Raw genomic sequence first — 27,000 nt, forward strand, 5'->3', positions numbered from 1 at the left:
GGGACCTCCCGGTTCCACCTAAAATAAAACATTTCTTTTGGCAGATCGCATCGGGTTCTCTTCCAGTGACGGTGCGGTTAGCCTCCCGGGGAGTTAATTGTGATACGGTATGTAAGAGATGTGAAATGGAGGAAGAGTCGATTAATCATACCTTATTTCAATGCCCTCATTCTCGTCGGGTTTGGGAGAGGATTTTTGCTGGATCTAATATGGACAAGTTCCCTCTTGGTTCAATCTATTCCAATTTAGATTTTATATATGGAAAAGGTTTAGCCCATTTGGCTTCAGGCGTTACACATAGGTCGATTCCGTGGCTGGTCTGGTTCTTATGGAAGGATAGGAATAATAAAGTCTTTCAAGGGTTACAGTCAGAGCCAACAGATATTATCGATCAGGCTTTACGTGATCAATTATGGTGGGAGGAAGCCCAGGTAGCCGTAAGGGCGGGTCCTGTTTTAACAGAGTCTTCGAGTTCGCCCGAGCTATCAATTTATTGTCATGTTGACGGCTCGTGGAAAGCCACAGAACATCATTCAGGGTTAGGATGGTGGTGTGGTGAGAGTGAAAATCAGACCTTGGTAATGGGTGCCAAGTGTCAACGTCGCAGTGTTTCCCCACTTCATTCAGAGCTAGAAGCTTTACTATGGGCGATGGAGTGTATTCGTTCTAGAGGAATTGTTTGCCGAAGATTCGAGACGGATTCTGCAGAGTTATTAGCGATGGTGCAAGCTCCGGAGGAGTGGCCGAGTTTCTCAACGCTTCTTGAGGAGTTCCAAGTGCTTAGTGCTTCCTTGCCCCCCTTTTCTCTGATCAAGATCCCCAGGACGTCCAATATGAAGACTGATTGCTTAGCTCGATCTTCTAGAGTGCTTTTATCAGAAACATCTTTTGTAAACAATTTCCCTCCAGATTGGGTAACCAATCGAGGAGTTTTATTTAAGTTTAAGGTGAGGTTGACAAAAAAAAAAAAAAAACAAACAAAAACCTCTTTAATGCAAGCGAAACTTGAGATTTTGCGGCGTAAAGGCGTGTATAAGACTAGAGAGAAACGAGAGAGAATCAGGGAACCAAATACTTGCCTAAATCTCTAAAGCCTCATTAATTAAAAAAGAGTAATGTTAGGCGAAGAGAAATGAAATGATAAAAACAAGTGTCTTAAATTCCAAAGCCTTTCTTTGCTCTATAAAATACCCACACAACCTCATCGAAAGCATCCACACACTACTTTCATATCCACAACATAAAATAAAAAAAATGGCTTCACAGAGCTCAACCACCATTTCCCTCGTCATCATCCTCCTCATCAGCCTCGCAGAAGCAGACCTACTCAGCTCCCCTTCACCAACAATGGACGACAACTTTGGTACTTGTCCCAGAGACCCATTGCAACTACGCGTATGTGCTAACGTCCTTGGCCTAGCCAATGTCACAGCTGGAGACACCAGAGCACGATCATGTTGCACTGCCATCAATGGCCTCGCTAATGTTCAAGTAGCCGATTGTCTCTGCTTTATCTTCAGGCCACTCCCTTTGGTTTTCGGTATCGATAAGGCCGTTAGAGAAATCTTTTTTGCTTGCAATATGGTTTTTCTTATCGGTTTTCAGTGTCCACCATCAACAGTAACTTCACCTTAATTCCCCCTAATTAAGATCCCTATATATCAAGTATTTCCTTGAACTAGAAGTTTGCTTGCACCACAAGTATTAATGGATTACATTGTTGATCTGTGTTTCGTTGTTGATTAGGACGTAATAAGGGCTACTTATGCTGACAAGAAAAAAGGACTGTTGATGTCTGTATGCATATATATGCATAATAAATATGCATATAGATATCTACTAATGTTCACGAAGAAGAATAATAAATAAAGTGCAATACTTTTGTGTGTGTTTTTATCTTGTCTCCCATATGATATGTCGAAACGAAAACAAATTGAGAAAATAAACTAGTCGTGTAAATACTTTAATGGTTCATTTTAAAACTTATATGGTAATTAATTACTCGTCTGTCAAAAATATAATCACTCATCAGAAAGGGCATGTACATATTTTGGAGGCACTCGTTTTTGACAAAGTGGTTTTGATCACTATTCAACGTAGTGATCGTCTGATCGATGTAATAATAATCGTGGCGAACACTACCTGGTGATGTATTAAAAATAGAGCGGCTTGAATTAGAAATGAAGGTTCAAAGTGTCTAATTTAGAAAACTTAAAATGTTGACTAACTGTTCATTAACTTATTTTCTCCTTTCTTCTGTGAATGAAAATATACACAAACTAATTGGTTCGTTAGCTTTGTTCTCGGGTGTTCCAAACAATGTGGTTGTATTATGGAATTCTGATCGCTTAACAAACTGTTATATTACGTTTCGCCTCCACACAAATCGTGCTTTCGTTCGTAAGAAGAGATTGTTATCTATTTTGTAATTTTCAGTAAGGTTTTAATCATCATTTATGACAAATTTTCAATTTGCCATACTGTAGAAGTTGAGGTTTTACATATTTTATATGAGCTATACTCGTCATTGTCTTGTAATGAGTGATAGTGAGAAGTATGTGATTCCATACTCTGAATTCATTCATAAAGAGCATATGGTTTTCGTTTAGTCTTTTCGGGGTCCAGTGTCCACTAGCCCATTTATTTCCAATGTGGAAGGTTAGAGTCAATCTTACATGCTCAACACCAGCAGCAGCCACTTGCTTAAAAGCTTTAGGCATCATATTCATGGTCTTTGGTTTTATTTTCCAAAACAATAATGAAACAAGCATTTCACATTACAGTTCAGAAAGTAAATGCATGTGGTCCAAGATAAAGAAGATAATGATCTCTATATATTTTCTATGTAGTGTATGGCTAAATGTCATCTTTGTCCTTTTTTTCTTATTTGTAGCAAGGTCCGATTGCTAAAACAGTTTAAACATGTGTGGAATATATTTTAACGACATAGTGTGTACAAAAGGTGAAGGGAGTAGATCACATATATGCCATAATTAATTATATAACACTAGTATATATATATATATATATAGCCTAATTAACCATATAGACTCGCGGCTGCCAAATTACCTTTAGAGAGTCCCAATCGGCCATGAAGACGAGCATGCATGGATAGGGAATTTATGGAACATGCCAAACCCATTTATTCAAGCAACGACTTCAGGCTATTTTTTTACGTGTGCATGTATTCTTCCTTCTTTTTTTTTGGATGTATTTCACATCTTAACTAAATGTCAATTGGTTTTTAAAAAAATGCTAATTAGTTCTTTCTGTTTTTTTTTTAACTAAATAATTATTTGTTCTTTTTTTCTAAACTAAATAAAATTAGAAAATGGAAACGAGAAACGCTTACGTATACGTCTTACCTTCTAATAAAGATTCAGCCGCTTGTGAACCTTCAGGCACGGCTTTTTTATACTATCCAGCCGAGCCATTCTCCTTTATTTATCATGCTAAGAAGTAACTATAAAAATATTATATATTAATTATCAATTGGGTTACGTTCATAAGTTTCAAATAAAATTTGAAAACTGAAATTCAAATTATGGACTTTTAATATATTTTAAGGGGATGTTGATGTTGTCATTTTGATGAAGTAGGTATTTCGGACACTTGATAAATTAATTGTTTATTTTTTTTGGATAAAAACGATTTAACGATAATTAACAAATTTGAACTGAATTCTAGCTAAGCCCTAATTTAACTAGAAAGAGCTTTAATTAGCAATGGTACAAGTGGGGATCATTTTGTAGTGAAGCTCCAAAGGGGATACATCATACAAATATACTCAACCTCACTTCATTTGTATTCACCAGTTTCCGAATAATTGGCCCTTTGTGAGAACTGTATATGTTGAATAAATGGCACCGCATGGTTCAACAAAAACCCTAGTTCTCTTCCTTGCACTCAACATTCTCTTCCTCAGCAGAACGCAAGCCCAAAAGAAAATTTTACATAAAATTTTTTAAATGAATGAATGATAGGCAACATATAATAATCAAATGCTTCTCAAAACCAAATTATCACATAATCAAATACTCTCTATATCAGCTTATACATTTTGTTTTTTTTAAACAGGTGGAAATTAAAGTTTCCACTCCGATATTTAAACTAAATCTTAGACCAACAACAACAACTCCTTTCGAATCAAACTTATAATTAACAACGATAGAATATAAAACTAAATAAACAAAAAACAAAATAAAATTTATATGATTGGCAACAACTAAAACATAAATAAGATAAATATAGAGCATTATATTCCAAATCAGGATAAAGATCCAGAAATGCATTAACGCTTTTATATCAAGTATGAACGTTGGTTATATTGTTTTAATGAAACGTCCGAAAAAAAAAAAAAAAACCCCATGCTGATCCTACAAGCTACAACCATGTTCAAGCCAAGCCGAACTTTAAAAATTAAGTATGGAAAAATAAAACCAGACTGGATCGGACTGAAAATTATGTGGGGTTTCACCAGAATCAGACTAATTAATCCAATTTACGTGCTTGCACTTAACAAATAAAACAAATTAAATAAATGGTCACATTTATGTTTAGCCTAACTATTTAGACTTGGCATGCTTCATGAAGTCCTAACTTAAAATGCCCACAATCCTAACCCTAAAAACTAATTAATTTGAAGAAAATTCTGGAAGATGGACTTCATGAAGCATGCCCACTAATTTACCAAGCAGCAAAACTAACATGCAAATTACTCAACCGGACACAATTTTGAGACAGAATTGATCGTTACAAATCTGTATTTATTGCCCATTTTAAAAAATAGATATAGTACTCTTAAAAGTATTATATATAGCTTTTGCAATATGGATGAATATAAATTAATTAGAAGCATAAAACTTCAAGCACATTCAACAGGAAAAACGTCATAACTTCGGTAAATATTTTCTACAAATCCACTTGGATAAATCATTGGACCAAAACGAACAATATATTGAATAGAGCAACATTAAAAGAACAGCAAAGAAATCAATCCAAAACAAGTAGGTTCATGAGAGTGGTATTTCTAACTCGAAACCATTATCTTATATCACAGTCTATAAGCAACGTAATGTGTTACGAGTAATCTTCATCTAATAAGACCGTTAGTGCCTGACAGATTATTCCGCATTTTGAAAAACTGATTACTGCCAGCGTAAGGCTAGTGAACGATTTATTGTCAAACAAATACGTGAAGTAAAGCCACCTATGACCTAAACTAGAAGAAGGGGGTTTGGCAATTGACCAAGTGACAGAACGGCTATCTATTGAAGCTCCAAAAGCGGCTATAAATACTCACAACCTCACTACACCTCAGTTCACCAATTCCGTACATTTCTCCATTCGTGAGGACAAAGATTGCCTAAGGACAAAATGGCCCCACATGGTTCACCGAAAACCTTAGCAGTCGTCCTTGCAATACTCAGCATTCTCTTGCTCAGCCAAGTTGACGCTCAGAGCCCGTCCCGTCGCGGCCCACCTCCTTCTCGTCTCAGCCCGCCTCCACCCCCTCGCGGTCAACCTTCACGCCCTCGTCGCCCGCCACCACCCCCTCACCGTCCGCCTCCACCACCACCAATGTCATGTCCACCTTGTATTTGTCCACTACCATCCCCTCCACAGGACACCCCACCGTCGATTTTGCCACCAGACACATCACCACCTAAGACTAATTCGCCACCCGAGATTTCACCAAATGAGACTCCACCACCGGAGATTATAGTGGATCATGAGATTCCACCATTGGAAAATCCAGCACCCGGTATTCCGCCACCCGAGATTTCATCCCCTGAGACTCCACCACCTAATATTACAGATCTTGAGATTCCACCACCAGAGATTATAGTAGACCCTGAGATTCCACCATTTGAGACACCATTACCCGAGATTTCATCACCTGAGACTCCACCACCAGATATTATAGACCCTGAGATTCCACCAACGGAGATTATAGTAGATCCTGAGATTTCATCATCCGAAAATCCAGCAGCCGAGATTCCGTCACCAGAGATTTCGCCACCTAAGACTCCACCACCTAATATTATAAACCCTGAGATTCCACCACCAGAAATTATAGTAAACCCCGAGGTTCCACCATCTGAGACACCACCATCTGAGGTTCCATCATCTGAGACACCACCACCTGAGATTTCACCATCCGAGACCCCACCACCGGATATTATAGACCCTGAGATTCCGCCTCCAGAGATTATAATAGATCCAGAGATTTCACCATCCGAGAGTCCACCACCCGAGATTACACAACCTGAGACTCCACCACCAGAGATTATAATAGATCCTGAGATTCCACCCTCCGAGACTCCACCACCAAATATTATAGATCCTGAGATTCCACCATTTGAGACTTCACCACCAGAAATTCTAGACCCCGAAATACCACCACCGGATATTATAGTTCCCGTGTTTCCACCAGATATATTAGTCCCCGTGTTTCCACCATCTAATACTCCACCACCGGAGCTTATAGACCCAAAGACTCCATCACCCGAGACCCCACCACCAGAGACTCCACCACCTGAGATTATAGACCCATCACTCGAAACTCCACCTCCGGAGATTCCACCACCCAAGACTCCACCACCAGAGATCCTACCAACGCTTCCTCCAAACACACCCCAACAAAATCCTCCATCAGAGACTCCACTACCTGAAATTATAGACCCATCACTCGAAACTCCACCTCCAGAGATTCCACCACCCGAGACCCCACCGCCAGAGATCCTACCAACGCTTCCTCCAAACACACCCCAACAAACTCCTCCAAACACACCACCAGAAACTCCTCCAGACACACCATCACAGACTCCACCTACACTTCCACCAAACTCACCACCGATGGCTCCTCTAGGTACACCAACGCTACCTTCACCAACGTTTCCACCAAACAACTCACTACCCCCTCCTCCTTCAAGCTCCCCACCACCGCCCCGGTCTCAAATACCACCACCAATTCCCCCACGTGGCATATGTCCCAGGAATGCCAATCAAATAAGGTCATGTTCCAATATCCTAAAATTTTTTGGTAACTTCCTAGATTTTCGATTGGCAAAGCCATGTTGTACCCTCATTCGCGATCTATCCGATGCTCAAGCAGCTGCTTGCCTATGTGATTTGGTGAGAGCACGACGTTCCACTCTTTCTCCCAATATCATTATCCTCTGTAGGGCTTGTGGCCGCAGGATTCCGAGAGGCTTCACCTGCCCANCTGATCCTACAAGCTACAACCATGTTCAAGCCAAGCCGAACTTTAAAAATTAAGTATGGAAAAATAAAACCAGACTGGATCGGACTGAAAATTATGTGGGGTTTCACCAGAATCAGACTAATTAATCCAATTTACGTGCTTGCACTTAACAAATAAAACAAATTAAATAAATGGTCACATTTATGTTTAGCCTAACTATTTAGACTTGGCATGCTTCATGAAGTCCTAACTTAAAATGCCCACAATCCTAACCCTAAAAACTAATTAATTTGAAGAAAATTCTGGAAGATGGACTTCATGAAGCATGCCCACTAATTTACCAAGCAGCAAAACTAACATGCAAATTACTCAACCGGACACAATTTTGAGACAGAATTGATCGTTACAAATCTGTATTTATTGCCCATTTTAAAAAATAGATATAGTACTCTTAAAAGTATTATATATAGCTTTTGCAATATGGATGAATATAAATTAATTAGAAGCATAAAACTTCAAGCACATTCAACAGGAAAAACGTCATAACTTCGGTAAATATTTTCTACAAATCCACTTGGATAAATCATTGGACCAAAACGAACAATATATTGAATAGAGCAACATTAAAAGAACAGCAAAGAAATCAATCCAAAACAAGTAGGTTCATGAGAGTGGTATTTCTAACTCGAAACCATTATCTTATATCACAGTCTATAAGCAACGTAATGTGTTACGAGTAATCTTCATCTAATAAGACCGTTAGTGCCTGACAGATTATTCCGCATTTTGAAAAACTGATTACTGCCAGCGTAAGGCTAGTGAACGATTTATTGTCAAACAAATACGTGAAGTAAAGCCACCTATGACCTAAACTAGAAGAAGGGGGTTTGGCAATTGACCAAGTGACAGAACGGCTATCTATTGAAGCTCCAAAAGCGGCTATAAATACTCACAACCTCACTACACCTCAGTTCACCAATTCCGTACATTTCTCCATTCGTGAGGACAAAGATTGCCTAAGGACAAAATGGCCCCACATGGTTCACCGAAAACCTTAGCAGTCGTCCTTGCAATACTCAGCATTCTCTTGCTCAGCCAAGTTGACGCTCAGAGCCCGTCCCGTCGCGGCCCACCTCCTTCTCGTCTCAGCCCGCCTCCACCCCCTCGCGGTCAACCTTCACGCCCTCGTCGCCCGCCACCACCCCCTCACCGTCCGCCTCCACCACCACCAATGTCATGTCCACCTTGTATTTGTCCACTACCATCCCCTCCACAGGACACCCCACCGTCGATTTTGCCACCAGACACATCACCACCTAAGACTAATTCGCCACCCGAGATTTCACCAAATGAGACTCCACCACCGGAGATTATAGTGGATCATGAGATTCCACCATTGGAAAATCCAGCACCCGGTATTCCGCCACCCGAGATTTCATCCCCTGAGACTCCACCACCTAATATTACAGATCTTGAGATTCCACCACCAGAGATTATAGTAGACCCTGAGATTCCACCATTTGAGACACCATTACCCGAGATTTCATCACCTGAGACTCCACCACCAGATATTATAGACCCTGAGATTCCACCAACGGAGATTATAGTAGATCCTGAGATTTCATCATCCGAAAATCCAGCAGCCGAGATTCCGTCACCAGAGATTTCGCCACCTAAGACTCCACCACCTAATATTATAAACCCTGAGATTCCACCACCAGAAATTATAGTAAACCCCGAGGTTCCACCATCTGAGACACCACCATCTGAGGTTCCATCATCTGAGACACCACCACCTGAGATTTCACCATCCGAGACCCCACCACCGGATATTATAGACCCTGAGATTCCGCCTCCAGAGATTATAATAGATCCAGAGATTTCACCATCCGAGAGTCCACCACCCGAGATTACACAACCTGAGACTCCACCACCAGAGATTATAATAGATCCTGAGATTCCACCCTCCGAGACTCCACCACCAAATATTATAGATCCTGAGATTCCACCATTTGAGACTTCACCACCAGAAATTCTAGACCCCGAAATACCACCACCGGATATTATAGTTCCCGTGTTTCCACCAGATATATTAGTCCCCGTGTTTCCACCATCTAATACTCCACCACCGGAGCTTATAGACCCAAAGACTCCATCACCCGAGACCCCACCACCAGAGACTCCACCACCTGAGATTATAGACCCATCACTCGAAACTCCACCTCCGGAGATTCCACCACCCAAGACTCCACCACCAGAGATCCTACCAACGCTTCCTCCAAACACACCCCAACAAAATCCTCCATCAGAGACTCCACTACCTGAAATTATAGACCCATCACTCGAAACTCCACCTCCAGAGATTCCACCACCCGAGACCCCACCGCCAGAGATCCTACCAACGCTTCCTCCAAACACACCCCAACAAACTCCTCCAAACACACCACCAGAAACTCCTCCAGACACACCATCACAGACTCCACCTACACTTCCACCAAACTCACCACCGATGGCTCCTCTAGGTACACCAACGCTACCTTCACCAACGTTTCCACCAAACAACTCACTACCCCCTCCTCCTTCAAGCTCCCCACCACCGCCCCGGTCTCAAATACCACCACCAATTCCCCCACGTGGCATATGTCCCAGGAATGCCAATCAAATAAGGTCATGTTCCAATATCCTAAAATTTTTTGGTAACTTCCTAGATTTTCGATTGGCAAAGCCATGTTGTACCCTCATTCGCGATCTATCCGATGCTCAAGCAGCTGCTTGCCTATGTGATTTGGTGAGAGCACGACGTTCCACTCTTTCTCCCAATATCATTATCCTCTGTAGGGCTTGTGGCCGCAGGATTCCGAGAGGCTTCACCTGCCCATAACTAATTTCCTCGTCTCCCGGCCCTTGTTATAACCTAAATTCACGAAAACAAACTTAACACTTAAACCACAACTAAAGTCTTGTGACTTATTTACTTTCTACCAATAATATATAATGTAATAAAACATCAATAAATTTTGTGTTTCTTTTAAATTGTCTTTTTTATTGAACTTCACAACTGTAACAGAATGAAAATATCATATGTAATAAAAACACAAGCAAAATGTTTTATTCTAGAGTTACACTTTTAAGATTTTTTATATATAAATAGTTTACGTAAGTTTTTTGTTTAGATTTTGTGATTTTAATAAGTAAAGAAATTTGTAATAGAAACTAGCTATTTTCAAATCATTGTTTCAGCATGAAAACGTAAATCAAACGGGAATACTAAAAAAAAAAAAAATTCGTCCCCTATCTATTTTGAAGATTCCACAGATCAGACTATTGGCTTCAACTTCATATAAGATTGTCGATCTTATTTAAAATGCTTGTGTTGACAAAAAAAAAAATAAAGAAAGAAAAAGTTTGCAATGCTTCAATATCTCAGTTAGCAAGCTTTTTCTTTACTTGGTTAGTTGATCATTTTTGTTTCTTTTAGTTCATCATCTTCATTGCTAGTCGCAACTGCATGTTCTTGTATAATTTTACTGATCTTTAGTTTATGTTTTATGATTAAGAGTAAGAGTAGACACTTTAAAATCACAAAGACAATCTATCTTAATCCGTTTTAGATAAGTTTAAGAATTAACCTTTAGTGTGTAGCAAGTGTGCACATGAAATTTGTAAACCAGATTTTAATACTCAAATAAATTAAGCGGATCACATGGCAGAGTTTGCGGACCAGATCAACTCTTGTAGTTTGTAATAAACTTAATATTGTAGTGTTTCGGTGAACCTTTAATTTGGTTGCATGTTTAATTGATAATGTGATCAAGAGTTGTCTAACGTCTAACTAAAATTAATTAAATTTTATTATATAAAGCTTAATATCAAAGTTACTCATTAACAAGATTGTGACATGTGTCAATTGCATCATTCAAATATTGATACATGTCAATTATAAATTTATAAAAATGTAAAAATTCAAAACCTACCATAAAAAAATTTTATATAAAAGTAAAATAGAGAAAAGAAAACCTAATTTTATTTAAAATCTTTTAAAGAAAAAAAACCTTTGTAAACTTCTAAATGTAAAACAAAAGTTTTATTTTTAACAGTTTTCAAAATATTACAAAGAAATTATAAGAAAATTATAAAATTTACACAGCTTCAAAATTTAGAAAAGATCATTATAAGGAAATTATATATACATAAAATTCAAAATTATAATATTTCTTACTTATTTTAGTTTTAAGTTGCTAAATTTACAAGAAAAAAGATTACTTTTTATATAAGAAAAAAAAATGATTGTGAAAATTATACAATTAATTACTGTTTCTAAAAAATGTAAATACTAACCTTTACATAAAAAAAAGATTGTTGAAGTAAAAAAACTAAAATAAAAATAGATCATCTCATATTTTTTCACCAATCAAATAATTTATTCAGAAAGACTGCTATTGTAATATATAAGATATGAGTATGTAAGATTAACGTATGCGTTTTTGTAACTATAAAACTGTTAAAGTGAAGAGATATATAATATGTTATTTAATGTGTTCATAAAGACACTTTGTGTGTACAAATACACCTTTTAGTGGTAATGTAAATAGTAGATTTGTAAATAGATATATATTAGTGTATTATAGCAAAAAAAACAACTATTTTCTATAACTAAAAGTTTATCTCTTTACTTTTATATATTGTCTTTACTTACGAAAAGAATTAAATATATATTTTTGTTAAATTTAATTTTATTTTAATAACTTTGAACACATCTACAACTATTTTCTTTAACTAAAAGTGTATCTATTTACTTTTTTTTTAACCAAACAATAAATTAAAAAGAAATTCTTCGGTTAGTTGTCCAAGCTCGAGAGAAAGGGGTTTACAAAAGAAACTTCAGAGATAAGAGAACCCAAAGCACAGTAAAGACAATCTACCTTAGTATTTGACGCACGCGGGATCCAAGAGATGGAGAATAGTGGGAATGACTCCAGCGAGTTAAACTCATCGAGCAGGTTGGAGAAGGACAACCAATCTTCAGGAGACTGCACCATAGTGAGTAACTCAGTACAATCAGTCTTGAAATGTTGATAAGTGATCTCTGCAGCATGTATCTGCTCCATGGTCCACAACAACGCTTCTAACTCCGACTATAAGGGAGAGGGGCTCCGTCTTAGACACTTGGCCCCCAACAACAAGGTTCACTCCTCACCAACGCAACACCACCAGCCCAATCTTGAATGCACATTGGTTGCTTTACAAGAACTATCAATCTAACAACCAGATGAAGAAACCTGGATATCTGAAAAAACCTTGAAAAACTTTTTTATTTATGGCATTCCAGATTGCCCATAAAATCCATGGTAATTGAAGAAGTAAATCAGGATCACACTGTTGAGAGGCACTCATCCAAAAACAAAATGCAAATTCGAGTACACCGACTCTAATGAAAAACCCTCTGACGAGACCGGAGTCGGAGATAAATCCCAAACTTCACACGAGCGGGGACATTCAAGGAAAACGTGATTAATAGTCTCAACTGCAGAGTCACACCTTTTACACCAAATATCATATTGAACATCTCGGTGTATTTATTTACTTTTATAAATAGTTTTAGTTAACTAAAAATGTTTATTTTATATTTTGTTAAATTTAATTTTATTTAAAAACTCTAAACCCGCCACATCGGGCAGGTCCTAATCTAGTTATCATATATGATGTTATGATTTGTGGTCGCAGAATTCCACAAGGCTTTAGCTGCCCATAATGGCCTTGCACCACGACACAGTATACAAGATAACCGTGTAATATTGTCTATTATTTGTTGGTTCCAGTAATGTAATAAAATACCAATGAAAATGATATCGTAACGTTTCAAAAATTCTTCCTTTGTGTCATCGGACAACGCGACTTCTACAAAACAATCAATCACGAAGTAGACTCGTTTATCAAATTGTTCGTTTTTATCACCTTCCAGCTTAAAGTAGACCATTAGATGAAGAGCACACGAAGAGAACATTCACAATCACGTTACGTCCTCGATCCATCTCCCTATTGTTAATAATTTATTACATTCGTACATTTCACGGAAAGTCTATGTAAATACTAAAATATAGAAGTAAAAATTATGTAATTTTTTTTAAAAAAGATTGAATATATCATTTTTATAATTATGTGATTTTAGATAATTTATATAAATAAAGAAGATGTATATAAAAACCATATTTAATATAATGAATAAAAAAATTCCATTTGAGTATAGCAACTTTGTACTTAGTTCCAAAAATATGCCTATCGCCAGCTAAATTCCCTAGGGCTAGAACGTGGTCGGTCCAACTCCAAGTAAATATTTTAAAAACCACGCACTATTATTATTTATTAATCAACTCATTTAGCTTATGATATATGTCATTTAATTCTCTACTCAAGCTACCCACTTCCCCTATAAATACACACTTAACACTCTTTACTTTTCTCCACCACAACTCTCTACATCCTTCTCAACTTGAAAGAGTTTCTTTAGGGCTTTGTTTGTCTTTCCTTCAACAACCAATGGCTCCTAAGAACTCTCTTGCGCTTTTCCTTCTCTTCAACATCCTTTTGTTCACTCTCACTACAGCCACTCGCAGTACTGATTGTCCTCCTCCACCGCGCAAACACAACAAACATAAACCTAGCCCACCAACCGCACCAACCAGTACCGGGACTTGCCCTAAAGATGCATTAAAGCTCGGTGTTTGTGTTAACGCACTCAACTTGTTGAACGATGTTACTCTCGGAACTCCTCCTGTGACTCCATGTTGCAGCCTTATCCAGGGTTTGGTCGATCTTGAAGCTGCGGTTTGTCTTTGCACTGCCCTAAAGGCTAGTGTTCTCGGTATCAACCTTAACCTTCCCATCAACCTCAGCTTGCTTCTCAATGTTTGCAGCAGAAAGGCACCACGCGGCTTCCAATGCCCTTAAAATCAATACGTCAATATATAAGTTACGAACCATGAAAATCTTGAATCTTTGATTGCTATGTTATATTTTATGCTCGTTTATTTGAATTGGTGAAGCTCATGAAGAACATCAATGAGGTTATGTTGTTTACTTTTTTTTATCGCGAGTAATTTGGATCCTTTTGAATAAAAATATCAATGATTTTTTTCTTTTTATCAACATGTTTTATTATTTTTTTCCAGCATCTATATTATCAATTTAATATAATTATCGTAGCGTTAAATACACAAGAGATAAGAAATTCATCCCATATTAAAAAAGGAAAAAAAGAGATAATCACAATTCATTATGATTGGCCCGTGAGTATTGTTGTTGCACACGTGTATACGATCAGGATTTAATTGAGATGAAAGAAGATTCAGAACAGTCATTCCGTAATAAGAATTTGGTTGGTGCAACTTTAACTTGGAAAATCCATATACGAACTTTTTGAATATAAATCAGCTAGCGTACGTAGGGCAACGAGGAAACTTGACTTTTTTGGGCAAAGAGTGGATATATGTCATTAGATCATTCCCGGACTAAAATGACATAAATGTTTCATAGGAGTAGTTTGGAGTTGGAAGGTTGTGGTCTGTGGTGTTATTTTGAAAGAGGTTTCTCCAAGATCAACAATGTTATGGAATATAGAACATTATAAGTGTGACATGACATCCATCGTCCCAAGAAGTTTTCAGAAAGAGTTAATTAACAAAAATCCCATGAACAGTAACTTTTTAAAGTCAAACTATTACTTTCTCCATTTCTTTTCCACAATGCCACAACTTTCCCTTAAAAAGATATAAATGCCTTTCAATGAACACTATGTTGTTGATAGACAAGATACGGATGATGGACAAGATACGGATGATAGACAAGATGCAGATGATAGACAAGATGCAGATGATAGACAATATGCAGATGATAGACAAGATGCGAATGATGAACAAGATGTGGATGATAGACAAGATGCGGATGATGGACATGATGATATGGAGAAGAATGTCAGCGAGAAACCCAATCCACATCATCTTTTGGTTCACCCTCATCCACATCATCCTCTTTTGGTCAATCATCGTCTTTTGGTTCATCATCCTCAACATCTTCTTTTGATCCACCATCTCGACAACTTAACCTTTTTTGTCTAATTATTTTTCATAGTCAACTTATCTTTAATAATATGATTAACTAATTTGAACTCATGAACAACTTCGTTAATATAATTTTCGTAGACAAGTTATGAAATGAAATTTTTGGATAAGTCTATGACTTCTTCTAATAACTAGTCCATCAGATTTCGTCCACGACAATCACTCTCTTTCATACAAGGATATTTTTATCTTTTAATCACATGTGAACAGTAAAAATATGGCATTTTAAAAATAATGAATTAAATGTGGCATTTCCCAAAACTTTTATAAAAATGTGGCATATTTGACAAAATTCCCTTCCAAAAAACGGCCGCCACAATTGTACTAGAGTGAATTCATAAATAATTCCAAAAATAAAATGTGTAGATGACTCATCGTTTACGATGACGTAGACGATGCTATTGGTTTTGGTTTTGGTTTTAGTTTTGCTCCAACTCCAAGGATATTAAAACGAAAATAAGTGGTTAGTCTCTCTCAGTCATACGAACATTATACATTTTGAAGTAACTGCACATCATATATACATTAATTTCCAGTATACAGTGCACATTGCATGAATAAATACATATATCTTGCTGTGTTATGTCATTAGAGCGTTTTAATAATTTCTTCTTGGCGAACATATTTCGTATAGTCAGTACTGCATCTTTATCATAGTCCTTGACTCCTTGGCACACTGTTTGTTATGATTCCGACCATCATTGACCAGTGTCTGTCACGTGCAGTCCCGTCTCAATATTTTTTTGGATCCTAGGTGAACCAAAAAATTTGGACCCTTTTTACACTATAATTTTTTTTTTTTTTTTGGTCTCCTTGGTTAGAAGGAAATTTTCTAAATTTTGGGTTGGTCCCTTGACCTTTACCCCTCTCGCCACTCCCATGAGCCGGGCCTGGTTACGTGTCAGCAAAGGATGGTGTTTTCGTCCACTAATTCAAATCATAATCACGTGTAGAAAATATAATTCGATTTTCCAGATCTCACCTATAGCCACTAGAACACTGCCCGTGAACCATCTTTGGCATGTATAATCTTATCTTTATAAGTTTAACCCGAATTATTATAAATCCAGTTACAGTAAATAAGATATTGAGGTTTATATAGATTTGAATGTGATATATATGTATATATTTTACGTGATAAAAGGACCAAGTCATCTCTATATCGGTGTTAATCATTCACATGGCAATACCAATATTCGATCTGATCTTGTTCCTTTATCACGTAAATTATATATGCATGGGCTTTCCCGTGACCTCAATTTGGCATTTTCAGCTTAAAAGATTCCAGAAGTATATAAAAGAGTAGCTAAACTCTGAAGAAACATAGAAATATTTAATAATCTATACATTAGATTTTGTGAAACATTACAGTGTGCACTAACGCCGCTAAGTGAATTAATAGTTGGTGGACTCACAATCAGGTTCTGAAAAAAAAATGCTAATCTCCGAATTTTTTTTTTAAAAATTTTAAATAATGAATTCATTGTTAATACAAAATTAATTAACAATAATCTTTACATACACTAGGTTTTGAACCCACGCTACGCGTGGATTTATTTGATATATTTTGATAAAAATTATATATGATTGATGACAGTAATAACATATTATCTCATAAAAAAAAATAGTACTAAAGAAAAAAAAATTTCAGATACACAATCTTTTAAAATATAAAAATCAGTTATGTTATAAAATCAAATCTGATAAAAAAAATCATGAATTTAACTCGACGTCCAGGCGAGTCAAATCAAACTGATGACCTCACATATCCTAAACCATTTCTTTGACCACCAGAAAAACGAAACAATTTTATAATCATGAATTTAACTCGTTTTCATATTTAATTGATCGCTACCACTTATGTTTTCGTGTTTTTTATTCAATGTTTTCTTATTCTTCATATTATTTCTTGTCATTTTCATTGTCAAATTTTGTGGTAATTGCCATCGTTACTTTTACCATTTGGTTCTTCGTTATACTATTTTTCTTCTTCTTCTTCGTCAACTTCTTCACATTCTTCCACTGAAAAACCTTTTTTTAAGACTACCACACAACTTGTTAACCCATCAAACTCCAAGAACAAAATCATTTATTTTCCTATAAAATTTGTAAAATTCATGAAGACCAACATATAGTCAACACATGCACCCAATTATTGATAATTTTATCTATATACTTATTTGGTTTTAGATCCACGCGTTTAGAAACTTCTCAAACCAAAATCCTTATTTTGGTTTATAATATTTTAAAAACATAATAAAATATACTAATAATTATTTATTTAATATGAATCATATGATATATAGAAATATGAGTACACTATAAGAACATATTAATTATAAATAAATAATATCAATTATATTATATCATCAAATAATATCAACCGTATCATATTATCAAATAACCGTAACCGTATATAACAGTAACCGCTTGAACCGTAACCGTATTTAAACGTAACCGTTTAACCGTTTGTTAAACGGTTCTGGTTAAGGTTACAAAAATTTATAACCATAACCGAAGGTTAATAAACCGTAACCGTGACAATCGTAACCCTGGTCATGCCTATGTATAGCTAATAAAACATGTGTGTTTGTCGTCCATCTTTCTTTTTTAAACCTCAAAATTTGACTCAAACATCAAATTAAGGTCTTGCGATGTCAATCCTTCTTCCTTAGACCCAAAAATAAAAAAAAATTAATGAAAGAATTTCAACTCATCTATAAAATCATACACAAAAATATGTTTTACAGCTCATAAGAAATAAAAAGCACAAATGTAGATAAATAAGGTAATTTATGTTTTACATCAATATTTATAATATTTTAAACTTTTAAAAGGTTTCGAAATATAAAATTTGAACCTTTTAAAAAGTTTCAATATGTATAATATTTTAAACTTTTAAAATTTAAAACTTATAATATTTAAAAAATTTTAAAAGCTAATAACTTTTAAAAGTTTCAATATTTATAATATTTAATCTTTTAAAATGTTTAAATATTATAATATTTTTTTGAAACTTTTTAAAGTTTTAATTTGATCAAATAAAAAACCATATCAAACCAAATAAAACTTTTAAACTTGGAAGCCTGATAAATCAAGTTTTCCTGTTTATTCGTTGTTGGAAGCATATTAATCTTATTTATACTGGTTCTGAACCATTGTCTAAAAAAATTATAGCTGATGTGGGATATTGTGTATAGTTCTTTAATTTTCATAAATTTAAAATTTTCCTTTTTCTAAAAAATTTTGAAAATTTTAAAAATGTTAATGAATGACATATCAAATCATAATATGCTGTTTAAAATAATTCTTAATATATAAAATTCTGGAGATTTTAGAAAATGTTAATTAGTGACATATTTTATCACTATTAGTTGTTTTAAATCCTAAGTGGATAGCTTAGGAAATTAGTATAGATTATTTTATATATCATTTCACTTCCAATATAAAGAATCCTAAATTTTATCATTCAATTCAATGAACCAAATTATTAGAATTCTACCATCATATTCCATTTTCTAAGGACCGGACTATTAGTAATTAACCCTCGTTCTAGTAAATTTACATTCTTCATATTTTGGGCCTCACAAGATCCATCCAAAGAACAAAAAGTATCTAAAAGACTAAAACTCTAAACCATAAGAAACATGTCAACAAGCCCATAGGCAATTTCGATTTGAAGATGCATTTCTCACTGAAACATGTAAACTAACAACTAATAACAGTCACAAAACTATAATTACTAGAAGTAGATGTGGAACCAATCTCACTGCGACATGTTGTTTTAACACATAGCAATGTTTTTGACTTTTCTCAGACTGTACTTACTAGTACTACATACAAATTGTACTTGCTACAAATCTACAACAAGTCGTATCTTCAGTTCCTGATATTTTCACATTATCTTCATTGAACATCTCTGTCAAATCCACTCACTATAAAGCACTCAAGTACACTTTTTTTTTTTTTTTTCCTTTAACTTTCTCGAGAAGATAAAAATCTGAATTTCCCAGATTTTGGCAAATCTTATCTGTGACCTCCGCAAAAAATAAAATAAAATATGGCGAATATTCCTATGGATATCATCACCGACATCTTCCTCCGTCTACCAGCAACAACGCTAGTCCGATGTCGCGTCCTCTCAAAACCATGCCTCTCCTTAATCGACAGTCAAGATTTCATCTCATCTCATCTCAATCACACACTCCGATCCGGAGATCACATCATGATCTTACTACGTGGACCTCGTCTTCTCCGAACCGTAGACCTCGACGCACCGAATAAAGTCTCCGACGTCGAGCATCCTTTAAAAACCGGTGGTTTAACCGAAGTTTTCGGTTTTTGCAACGGTTTGATCGGTTTATCTAATTCACCGACTGATTTAGCGGTTTTTAATCCATCCACCCGGCAAATCCACCGGTTACCAGCTGAACCGGTTGATTTCCCGGACGGTTCGACTACTCGGGGTTACGTGTTTTACGGATTAGGTTATGACTCTGTTAACGAAGATTACAAAGTTGTGAGGATGGTTCAGTGTAAAGGTGGTAAAGCTGATGAGTTGGTTTTTGGATTCCCTTATGAGATTAAAGTCTTTAGCTTGAAGAAGAACTCATGGAAGAGAGTTCAAAAAGTGATTCCTGCGGTTCAGTTACTGTTCTACTTCTATTACCATCTGTTGTACCGTCGTGGCTACGGTGTTTTAGCTAGCAATAGTCTTCATTGGGTTATGCCTCGTAGACCTGGACTTATCTCGTTTAATACTATTATTAGATTTGATCTTGACTCTGATGAGTTTGCGATTCTTGATTTCCCTGAGAGTCTTGCTCATGAGAATCTTGATATTGGTGTGTTGGATGGTTGTCTTTGTTTGATGTGTAATAACCATGAGTTTAGCTATGTTGATGTTTGGGTTATGAAGGAGTATAACGTTGAAGAGTCTTGGAGTAAGCTGTTTAGGGTACCGAAACCGAAGAGTGTGGAGTCGTTTGATTTTATGAGACCTCTGCTTTATTCCAAGGAGAGGGATAAGGTTTTGTTGGAGATAAACAATGCGAAGCTTATGTGGTTTGATTTAGCGAGTAAGAGGTGTAGAACGCTTAGGATAAAGGATTGTGATAGTTTGTATAGCGCGGAACTCCTTGTGAGTAGTCTTGTTTTGGGGTGTAAAGGAGATCCTGTTGAAGTTATGCGCAGGAAAGAACGTAGAGCTCGAGAAGATAAGATTATGCAAGAGGAGAGAAACAAGAGGTTGTATGCTTTATATTTTTAGTCATCAGTGCTTAATCATTTGATGTATTGATAAGATTAGTAAGGCAAAATCCAAGTCTTATTCTTTGATATCTTAGGATTGCAAATGGTGAAACATATTAAGATGCTTAAACATGTTATGTTATGTTATGTTACATCTCAGGGATGATTTTCTATCCAAGGGATTCAAGCTAGTGTTATGAGCAGAGCAGAGGAACAGAGAAACCAAACCCAAAATGTAAGTGTTATGATATCTAATGATGAGTTTTTTTTCCCTCAAGTTGGTATCAGATGCATATTATTGGAAGTCTTAGCAGGTGGTAGTTGAGTCACTCCATCCTAGGTTAACGTTTACAGCTATTTAAGCTTGGCTCAAATCTGACTGTAACAATTCACAAGTGTTTTGAAGTTTAAAATTTTACCGGAAAATCATGTAGATGGGAATTTTGATCTGGCTTTGATTCTCAAGTGCAGGCGAAGGGGGAAAGGAAGCAACTTAATCAAATCCCATAAGAGGTCTTACTACTAACTCACTTAACCTATGTACGTAATTGTTATTAGAAATGGCTAAAAAGAAACTTCATCAAATTCCATAGGAGGTCTTAGTACTAATTCACTTAACCAATGTATGCTTATGTCATAAGAGAAGATGTGTAGTATGTGTAATTGATTGAAGATAATCTTATATGTAAACTATTCTCTCAAATGTTAGTTTCCTCATTTATATGTATCGGCATTGATGTGTGACTGTGTGTTAGAGGAAGACCACTGGGTAGAGAATGGAGGCAAATGCAAACGAAAATATCCACTCGAGGCACATTCAATTGGTAAAATCCAACTATTTAACCGATCTATGTCAAGCAAAAATTATCCTCTGTTTTCTATTATGTATATATCCATCTTATGTTTTGCTTAGAGTTTTTTTCTATCACAGAGAGTACCCAGCGATGATGACATTAATTTTGTATTTTGTTTTGCAGGAGAATAACAAGGTCAATATGAAACAAGAACAAGATCAGTTGTCTACTTCACATGTTCAAATTCATATTCTTCTCTGTTAGAGAAGTTGCCTTTGTTTCTCTTTTTGTAATACTGTATGGTGTTCTTTCTCAAACCTTCCTTGTAATTTGGCTTATCAGTTTGCAGTTAAACAACGCGTATACATAAAGAAGAAACAAATTGGACTATGGATGTGTCTTTCACTATATATTTTTTTCTTTTCCTTGCAATATATGTTTTTTTGTCTTTATGTACTTGGATGTCTTTCTTATGGTAATTACTTTTTTTTTTTTTCCCCTCATGAGAATTAATAGTACCTCAATCAAATTGATCTCAAGCCAAGTTCTTTACACATCTATATTAACATTTTTTAATTACATTTGGTGTTGTACTCTTTAAATTATTCTTATTTACATATTTAATCCTTTGAAATTTTGACAAAATAAAAAAAACTTTGATAAATTTTGACAATAAACCTTATTTGATGTACACCAAAATTGCAATAACTGATTATTCCTAAAATATCTCAACAATCAATTTTTATTTCCTTTTAAATTAAAAGATTTAAATATTTTAGTTAAAAATAACTTTTTGGGGTAAGATTTTTCTGCAATAAAACAAAATCATATGTAACCATTAAATATTAAATATCCTATTGCCTTAAATATTCAAATAATTATAGTTCTCTCAGTTTTAACCTACATAAATTCAACAACAAATACTATTCATTATTTTTAAAAAGTACAAAATATATATAATATTGTAACATTAACATTAAAATCATAAAAATTTCACTCAATTAGACAAAAAAATTATATATATAAAATAACGGTCTCGTGGTAAACCATGGGTTAAATCTTAGTAAATTATTAAATCCAATGAGCTTATAAAACACCTTTTAAGGCTTTAAACCATAGAGAAATCATTGATTCCAAAAGCATAGCTCCCTATTTGCCTCTATTCTTCTTCGTCTTTGAATAAATGTTAGACAAGAGTGAAGTTGTATCAATAATCTCAACTTGGGGAGGACAAGGCATCGTTTCGATCCACCGTGGGAGCAAGGAATGGAAACTAATGATAGGAACTACATACTCCTGATGTGAATATGGTCCAAAAATACCATCCATCTCTTCCTCACAGACAGACTGGTTGACGAAGCAATTTTGAAGATCATCGATTGATTGGTCGTCATCTCTCAAGATTTTGTAGTTTAATGTCTGCAAGTTACATGACACCAAATAACGGTTTTGTTGACTCCATATATAGATAATATTGAGATCAAACGGATGCATTGCCAATGGTGCATAATAGCTAATATCATCATCGGGCCGAATAAACGGGAGGGGGAGTTTCCACTCAAGTTGCCAGCCTGAATCATCATCATCACTGTTCAATAACCTCCAAATCTTCAAAATATTGTGATCGAATGTTTTGATATACATGACAAATCCGGTGGATGTAGTGTAGGCTCTTTTGAAGTCGGAGTTGTGATTCACATTATGATCGGGGAGAGGTATAACCCGACACAGATCTGATTCACCATAGACATCATAAGCTATAAGTGCTCCGGGTAGAGCTAGATCAGCATCATAATCAACTGATGGAGATAAATAAAGCATCTCATTCAGTGTCATAGGAAGAGAGAAGTTGTTGAGGTAATGAGGGCAATGAAGCCGCTTGCAAGTCCAAATGCCAGTTTCAGACGAATACACACAAAAGCACAAACAAGTCGAGGATTTGTCTGGACTCGGCTCCAATGCAGCCACTGTAAGCACTTTGAAGCTCAACACAACACCGTCCTCGTCCACGCGGGTCACTAAACCAACCGGCAAAGATCTTGGATATGGAGGGTACGGGACTTCAACCCACTGTTGCAATACCGGATTACCCACATAGGAAACACCATTATATCCATCCATCCAAACCAATCCATTGGAAGAAGCGTCATAACCGAATTTATCATTTATTTCGATATTTTTAATATACGAACCTAACGATTTTGGAAGACCCCAGGTTTGGCATCCATGGAAGTCTATGAGTTCTCTTTGTGGAAGCAGTAGTGACCAAGTGGAAGAGGTGTTTCCGTGCAGAGACACAAAGAGACGGCGGAAATACACCGATTCGAATTCCGATTTCCATGTTTTGCACACAGATTTAAATCTGGAGATGCTTCTCAATGGTAATCTCGTTAGTATCTTCGTCAATATCTCCTCTGAGAGATATGTCGTCCCTGAAACATGTGTGGTGATGTTGTTTGGTGTTTCCATTGGAAGCTGCTTACGTCGATAAATTAGGGTTAAGATTACTGTGTTCCGGAGGAAGACGAATATACGATGTTAGAGCACCTCAATTAGTAATATATATATTAACATAATATTAGTATATTTAGTGTTTACTTTTTTTGGTGAATAGTATATTAGTATTTACCAAAAAAAATCAATATAAAATTAATATACTTAATGTAAATTATTTTAAAAAAATTAGGTTAAATTTTCATCAATAATTTTAGAACATATCAAATTACATTTTAAATAATATAAGTAAAATTATTTATAGAAATTTTATGAATGAAAATAATGAAGATATGAAATCTATATATATAAGGGAAATAGCTAATAATTATATTTGATTTTAACAAAACATCTTAATGTAAGTTTTAAAATCAAATATTTTATTACTGTATCAACTAAAATATATTTATAAATAATATTAAATTAACGTTGTTTTAATACCACTCGATTATAAATTTAATCATTGATTATACCTTTCGAACCAAAATTTAAAGAAAAAAAAAAACAAAACAAAAACCAAAGGCGCTTTTAGAAAAGTTCAGTTAAATTTTGAACAATTAAAAAGAAAAAAAAAAGTTCAGTTGATATCAGTGTCCTAAAATAAAATAAATTTAGAAGAAAAGAAAACACTTTTTAGTTCGGTTGTACTTGGTGGTACATCGGAAAACTAATAATATTCTCTGTACAGAGGATGTCTAGTGGCACTTGTGACCTGTTTAAAAAAACAAAAACCACTTTTTAGTTCGGTTGTACAGTACTTTGATCAAAACCAAGCCGTGCCAAGTTGGAAGACCGACTGTTAACAAAAGACGCCGTCGTATTGACCTTAAGCGTTATAAATTAATCCAAGTAAAAGAGAAAAAACATTATTAATTAATGGGTGATATTAATCTTAGCCTCTAATAATTAAATAATTAAATCTGGAGCTTATTTATTTTTTAATTAGTTCTTTTTCTTCTGACTTAATTAAATTTTTTCTTTTTTATTATGTATATATTCATCTTATGTTTTTTTATTTAGAGTTTTTTCTATCATATAGAGTACCCAACCATGATGACATTGTCCTTCATTTTGCAGGAGAATAACAAGGTCAATATGAAACAAGAACAAGATCAGTTGTCTATTTCACACTTCAAATTCATATTCATATTCTTATCTGTTAGAGAAATTGTCTTTATTTCTCTTTTCGTAATACTGTATGATGTTCTTTCTCAAATCTTCCTTATAATTTGGCTTATTAGTTTGCACTTAAACAACTAATATACATAGTTGTAATTTGTAAGCGTGTAATTTGTAACCGTGTAAAAATCCACCGTTAGAACCACAATCATAAACCAAAACAAAACACCTTAAATCATTGAAAGGAAGAAACTTTATCATTATTGCTTACAGTGGATTTTCCCGCGCCGAGATAGCCAGTGATGACGCTGACACCAACTGAAACAGCATCGATTGATGACAGATTCTTTCCGACAGAAACATCCGGTTGGATTTGGATAGCCATCGGTGGCTCCTCATCATCTTCCATTTTGTAACTCTCTCAGCTTGGTTTGGTAATCTTTTGGTTATTATCCGGTTTAGTATGTATTTTGGTTTGTTTATCTAGTTTAGCAAACACATTATATGTAAACCTTTCTCATTAGCGAGAGAATCAATAAAACAAACAACTTTTATCTTCTTCTTCAATCTCTCTCGTCATCATCATTGTTGATATCAGAAAAACAACAACTAGAAAGATTTAATTAAGAAATAAGATCTGGGCAGACTTTCGGTATAAATCGACAAGAACAATGAAGAACAAACGAACTGAATTTTGTATTGATTTTCTTTGTTGTATTCGTTAAAAATTACATGTCCTCTTTCTAATCAGAACCCGACTACTTAAACAAAAACCGGCTTCGAAACTATCTCCTGGATCTCCTTCGACGATCACGGCGTGATCCCCAGATTCTCTCCGCACTTTAACTCGGCATCTCCTCCATACGACCCCGCTTCCTGGGCCTCTGCCAGACCCATTATAATAAATGGCAATTACCACTTATTGGGATTTTTTTTCGGGTTTTATGATCTTCGAAACCCAACACCAGCGATCATCAATCATCATCATCAGCAATCATCAATGTTTTTTAATTATTATTACTTAAATTTGTGTTTATATAAATAAGTTTTTCCTTTGTTTTTTATATTTTATATTATATTTAGGGATATTAGAAAGTGTTTAACTTTTCTTAATTAACGTTCAAAATATAAAAGCTTTTAACTTTATTTTATCTAATTCTTTTCGAAATTATCTTCAATTTTTTTGGACAGGTGGCAGATGTTATTATATAAGGTATTTAACTGATTTTTAATCTATTAACAGACATAATTAAAATTAGATGAAACTAATCGATCTAAATAAACCATGTTTAACCGATTTTTTTTAGTCCAAAATTAGGTGAATTTATAAGTATTCGCATCAATTTTAAAAAAAAGAAATGATAACCGGTGAAGTGACCTTAGTGCAGTGGCATGAGGTAAGTCCATTTGTAGAAGGTACCATCACACCCGGGATCGAGTCCCAGCTCCTACGAATGTATGAATTTGGCTAATGGGCCGGCCAGTTGTGGCCCAATGGTTGAAAAAAAAAAAAAAATGATAACCGGAAATAACCGGTCCAAGTCAAGCGAACCAGAAATTATATTGATTCTTTTTTGGAATATATTTCAAATTCTGAAACAGCTGGAAAACTGAATAAATCGACCCAGACCAAACGCTAATTTATTTTTTTCTACAAGAAAATAATTATTAACATTAATTGATAATGGCTAAGTTCAATACGACGTCGTCGTGTAGTTCGCAGTCGGTCTTATGACATGGCACGCAGTGGTGGACCTACGTACAACCAAGGCAGTTCATATGATCTGGGTAAATTTTCAAATTTCCCTTATGGTTATTAAGAAGAAAAACACATTTACCCTCATCAAAATTTTTTTTTACTTGTATTTGACCTGGTTTAAAATTCATCTTGGGTCCGCTATTGATGGCACGATATGGTCAAAAGTACAGTACAACTGAACTAAAAGTGTTTTTTAAGGGAATACAACTAAAAGTGTTTGGTTTTGTTTTTGTTTTTGTTTTTATTTCAATTTTAGGACAC

At 35.2% G+C, this 27,000-nt stretch overlaps 5 protein-coding genes across 14 annotated transcripts; all 5 read left to right on the forward strand.

Annotated features, from left to right (window-relative positions):
- On the forward strand, nucleotides 1,194-1,894 carry LOC104731262 (pEARLI1-like lipid transfer protein 3). The gene has a single exon (XM_010450586.2). The coding sequence runs from the start codon at nucleotides 1,255-1,257 to the stop codon at nucleotides 1,633-1,635; it is 381 nt and encodes a 126-aa protein (XP_010448888.1). The 5' UTR covers nucleotides 1,194-1,254; the 3' UTR covers nucleotides 1,636-1,894.
- Nucleotides 5,377-7,281, forward strand: LOC104733381 (proline-rich extensin-like protein EPR1). The gene has a single exon (XM_010452962.1). The coding sequence runs from the start codon at nucleotides 5,377-5,379 to the stop codon at nucleotides 7,279-7,281; it is 1,905 nt and encodes a 634-aa protein (XP_010451264.1).
- LOC104733382 (proline-rich extensin-like protein EPR1) lies at nucleotides 8,235-10,088 on the forward strand. The gene has a single exon (XM_010452963.1). The coding sequence runs from the start codon at nucleotides 8,235-8,237 to the stop codon at nucleotides 10,086-10,088; it is 1,854 nt and encodes a 617-aa protein (XP_010451265.1).
- Nucleotides 13,658-14,349, forward strand: LOC104731263 (putative lipid-binding protein AIR1). Its single transcript, XM_010450587.2, has one exon. The coding sequence runs from the start codon at nucleotides 13,745-13,747 to the stop codon at nucleotides 14,153-14,155; it is 411 nt and encodes a 136-aa protein (XP_010448889.1). The 5' UTR covers nucleotides 13,658-13,744; the 3' UTR covers nucleotides 14,156-14,349.
- Nucleotides 19,219-24,988, forward strand: LOC104731264 (F-box protein CPR30-like). Of its 10 annotated transcripts, none has more exons than XR_002034425.1 (5): nucleotides 19,219-20,571; nucleotides 20,735-20,809; nucleotides 21,009-21,087; nucleotides 21,330-21,398; nucleotides 24,939-24,988. XR_002034425.1 is itself a non-coding variant. In XM_010450590.2 (3 exons), exons 1-2 carry the CDS (start codon nucleotides 19,385-19,387, stop codon nucleotides 20,772-20,774), a joined length of 1,227 nt encoding a protein of 408 aa, XP_010448892.1. In that variant the 5' UTR covers nucleotides 19,219-19,384; the 3' UTR covers nucleotides 20,775-20,809; nucleotides 21,009-21,295. The 10 variants fall into 10 exon arrangements, 2 of the variants coding, with proteins under 2 accessions (XP_010448892.1, XP_010448891.1); XR_758569.2 differs by having other exon boundaries at nucleotides 21,041-21,087; XR_758571.2 differs by having other exon boundaries at nucleotides 21,046-21,114.

Source organism: Camelina sativa, chromosome 12, assembly GCF_000633955.1.
Source record: "Camelina sativa cultivar DH55 chromosome 12, Cs, whole genome shotgun sequence".
Classification (NCBI taxonomy): domain Eukaryota; kingdom Viridiplantae; phylum Streptophyta; class Magnoliopsida; order Brassicales; family Brassicaceae; genus Camelina; species Camelina sativa.

Excerpts from the sequence above, each read along its gene's own strand:
- LOC104731262 (XM_010450586.2), top strand. The coding sequence starts at position 1,255 with ATGGCTTCACAGAGCTCAACCACCATTTCCCTCGTCATCATCCTCCTC.
- LOC104733382 (XM_010452963.1), top strand. The coding sequence starts at position 8,235 with ATGGCCCCACATGGTTCACCGAAAACCTTAGCAGTCGTCCTTGCAATA.
- LOC104731263 (XM_010450587.2), top strand. The coding sequence starts at position 13,745 with ATGGCTCCTAAGAACTCTCTTGCGCTTTTCCTTCTCTTCAACATCCTT.
- LOC104731264 (XM_010450590.2), top strand. The coding sequence starts at position 19,385 with ATGGCGAATATTCCTATGGATATCATCACCGACATCTTCCTCCGTCTA. Across the intron at positions 20,572-20,734 it reads CAAGAGGAGAGAAACAAGAG|GGATGATTTTCTATCCAAGG; the intron begins GTTGTATGCTTT and ends GTTACATCTCAG.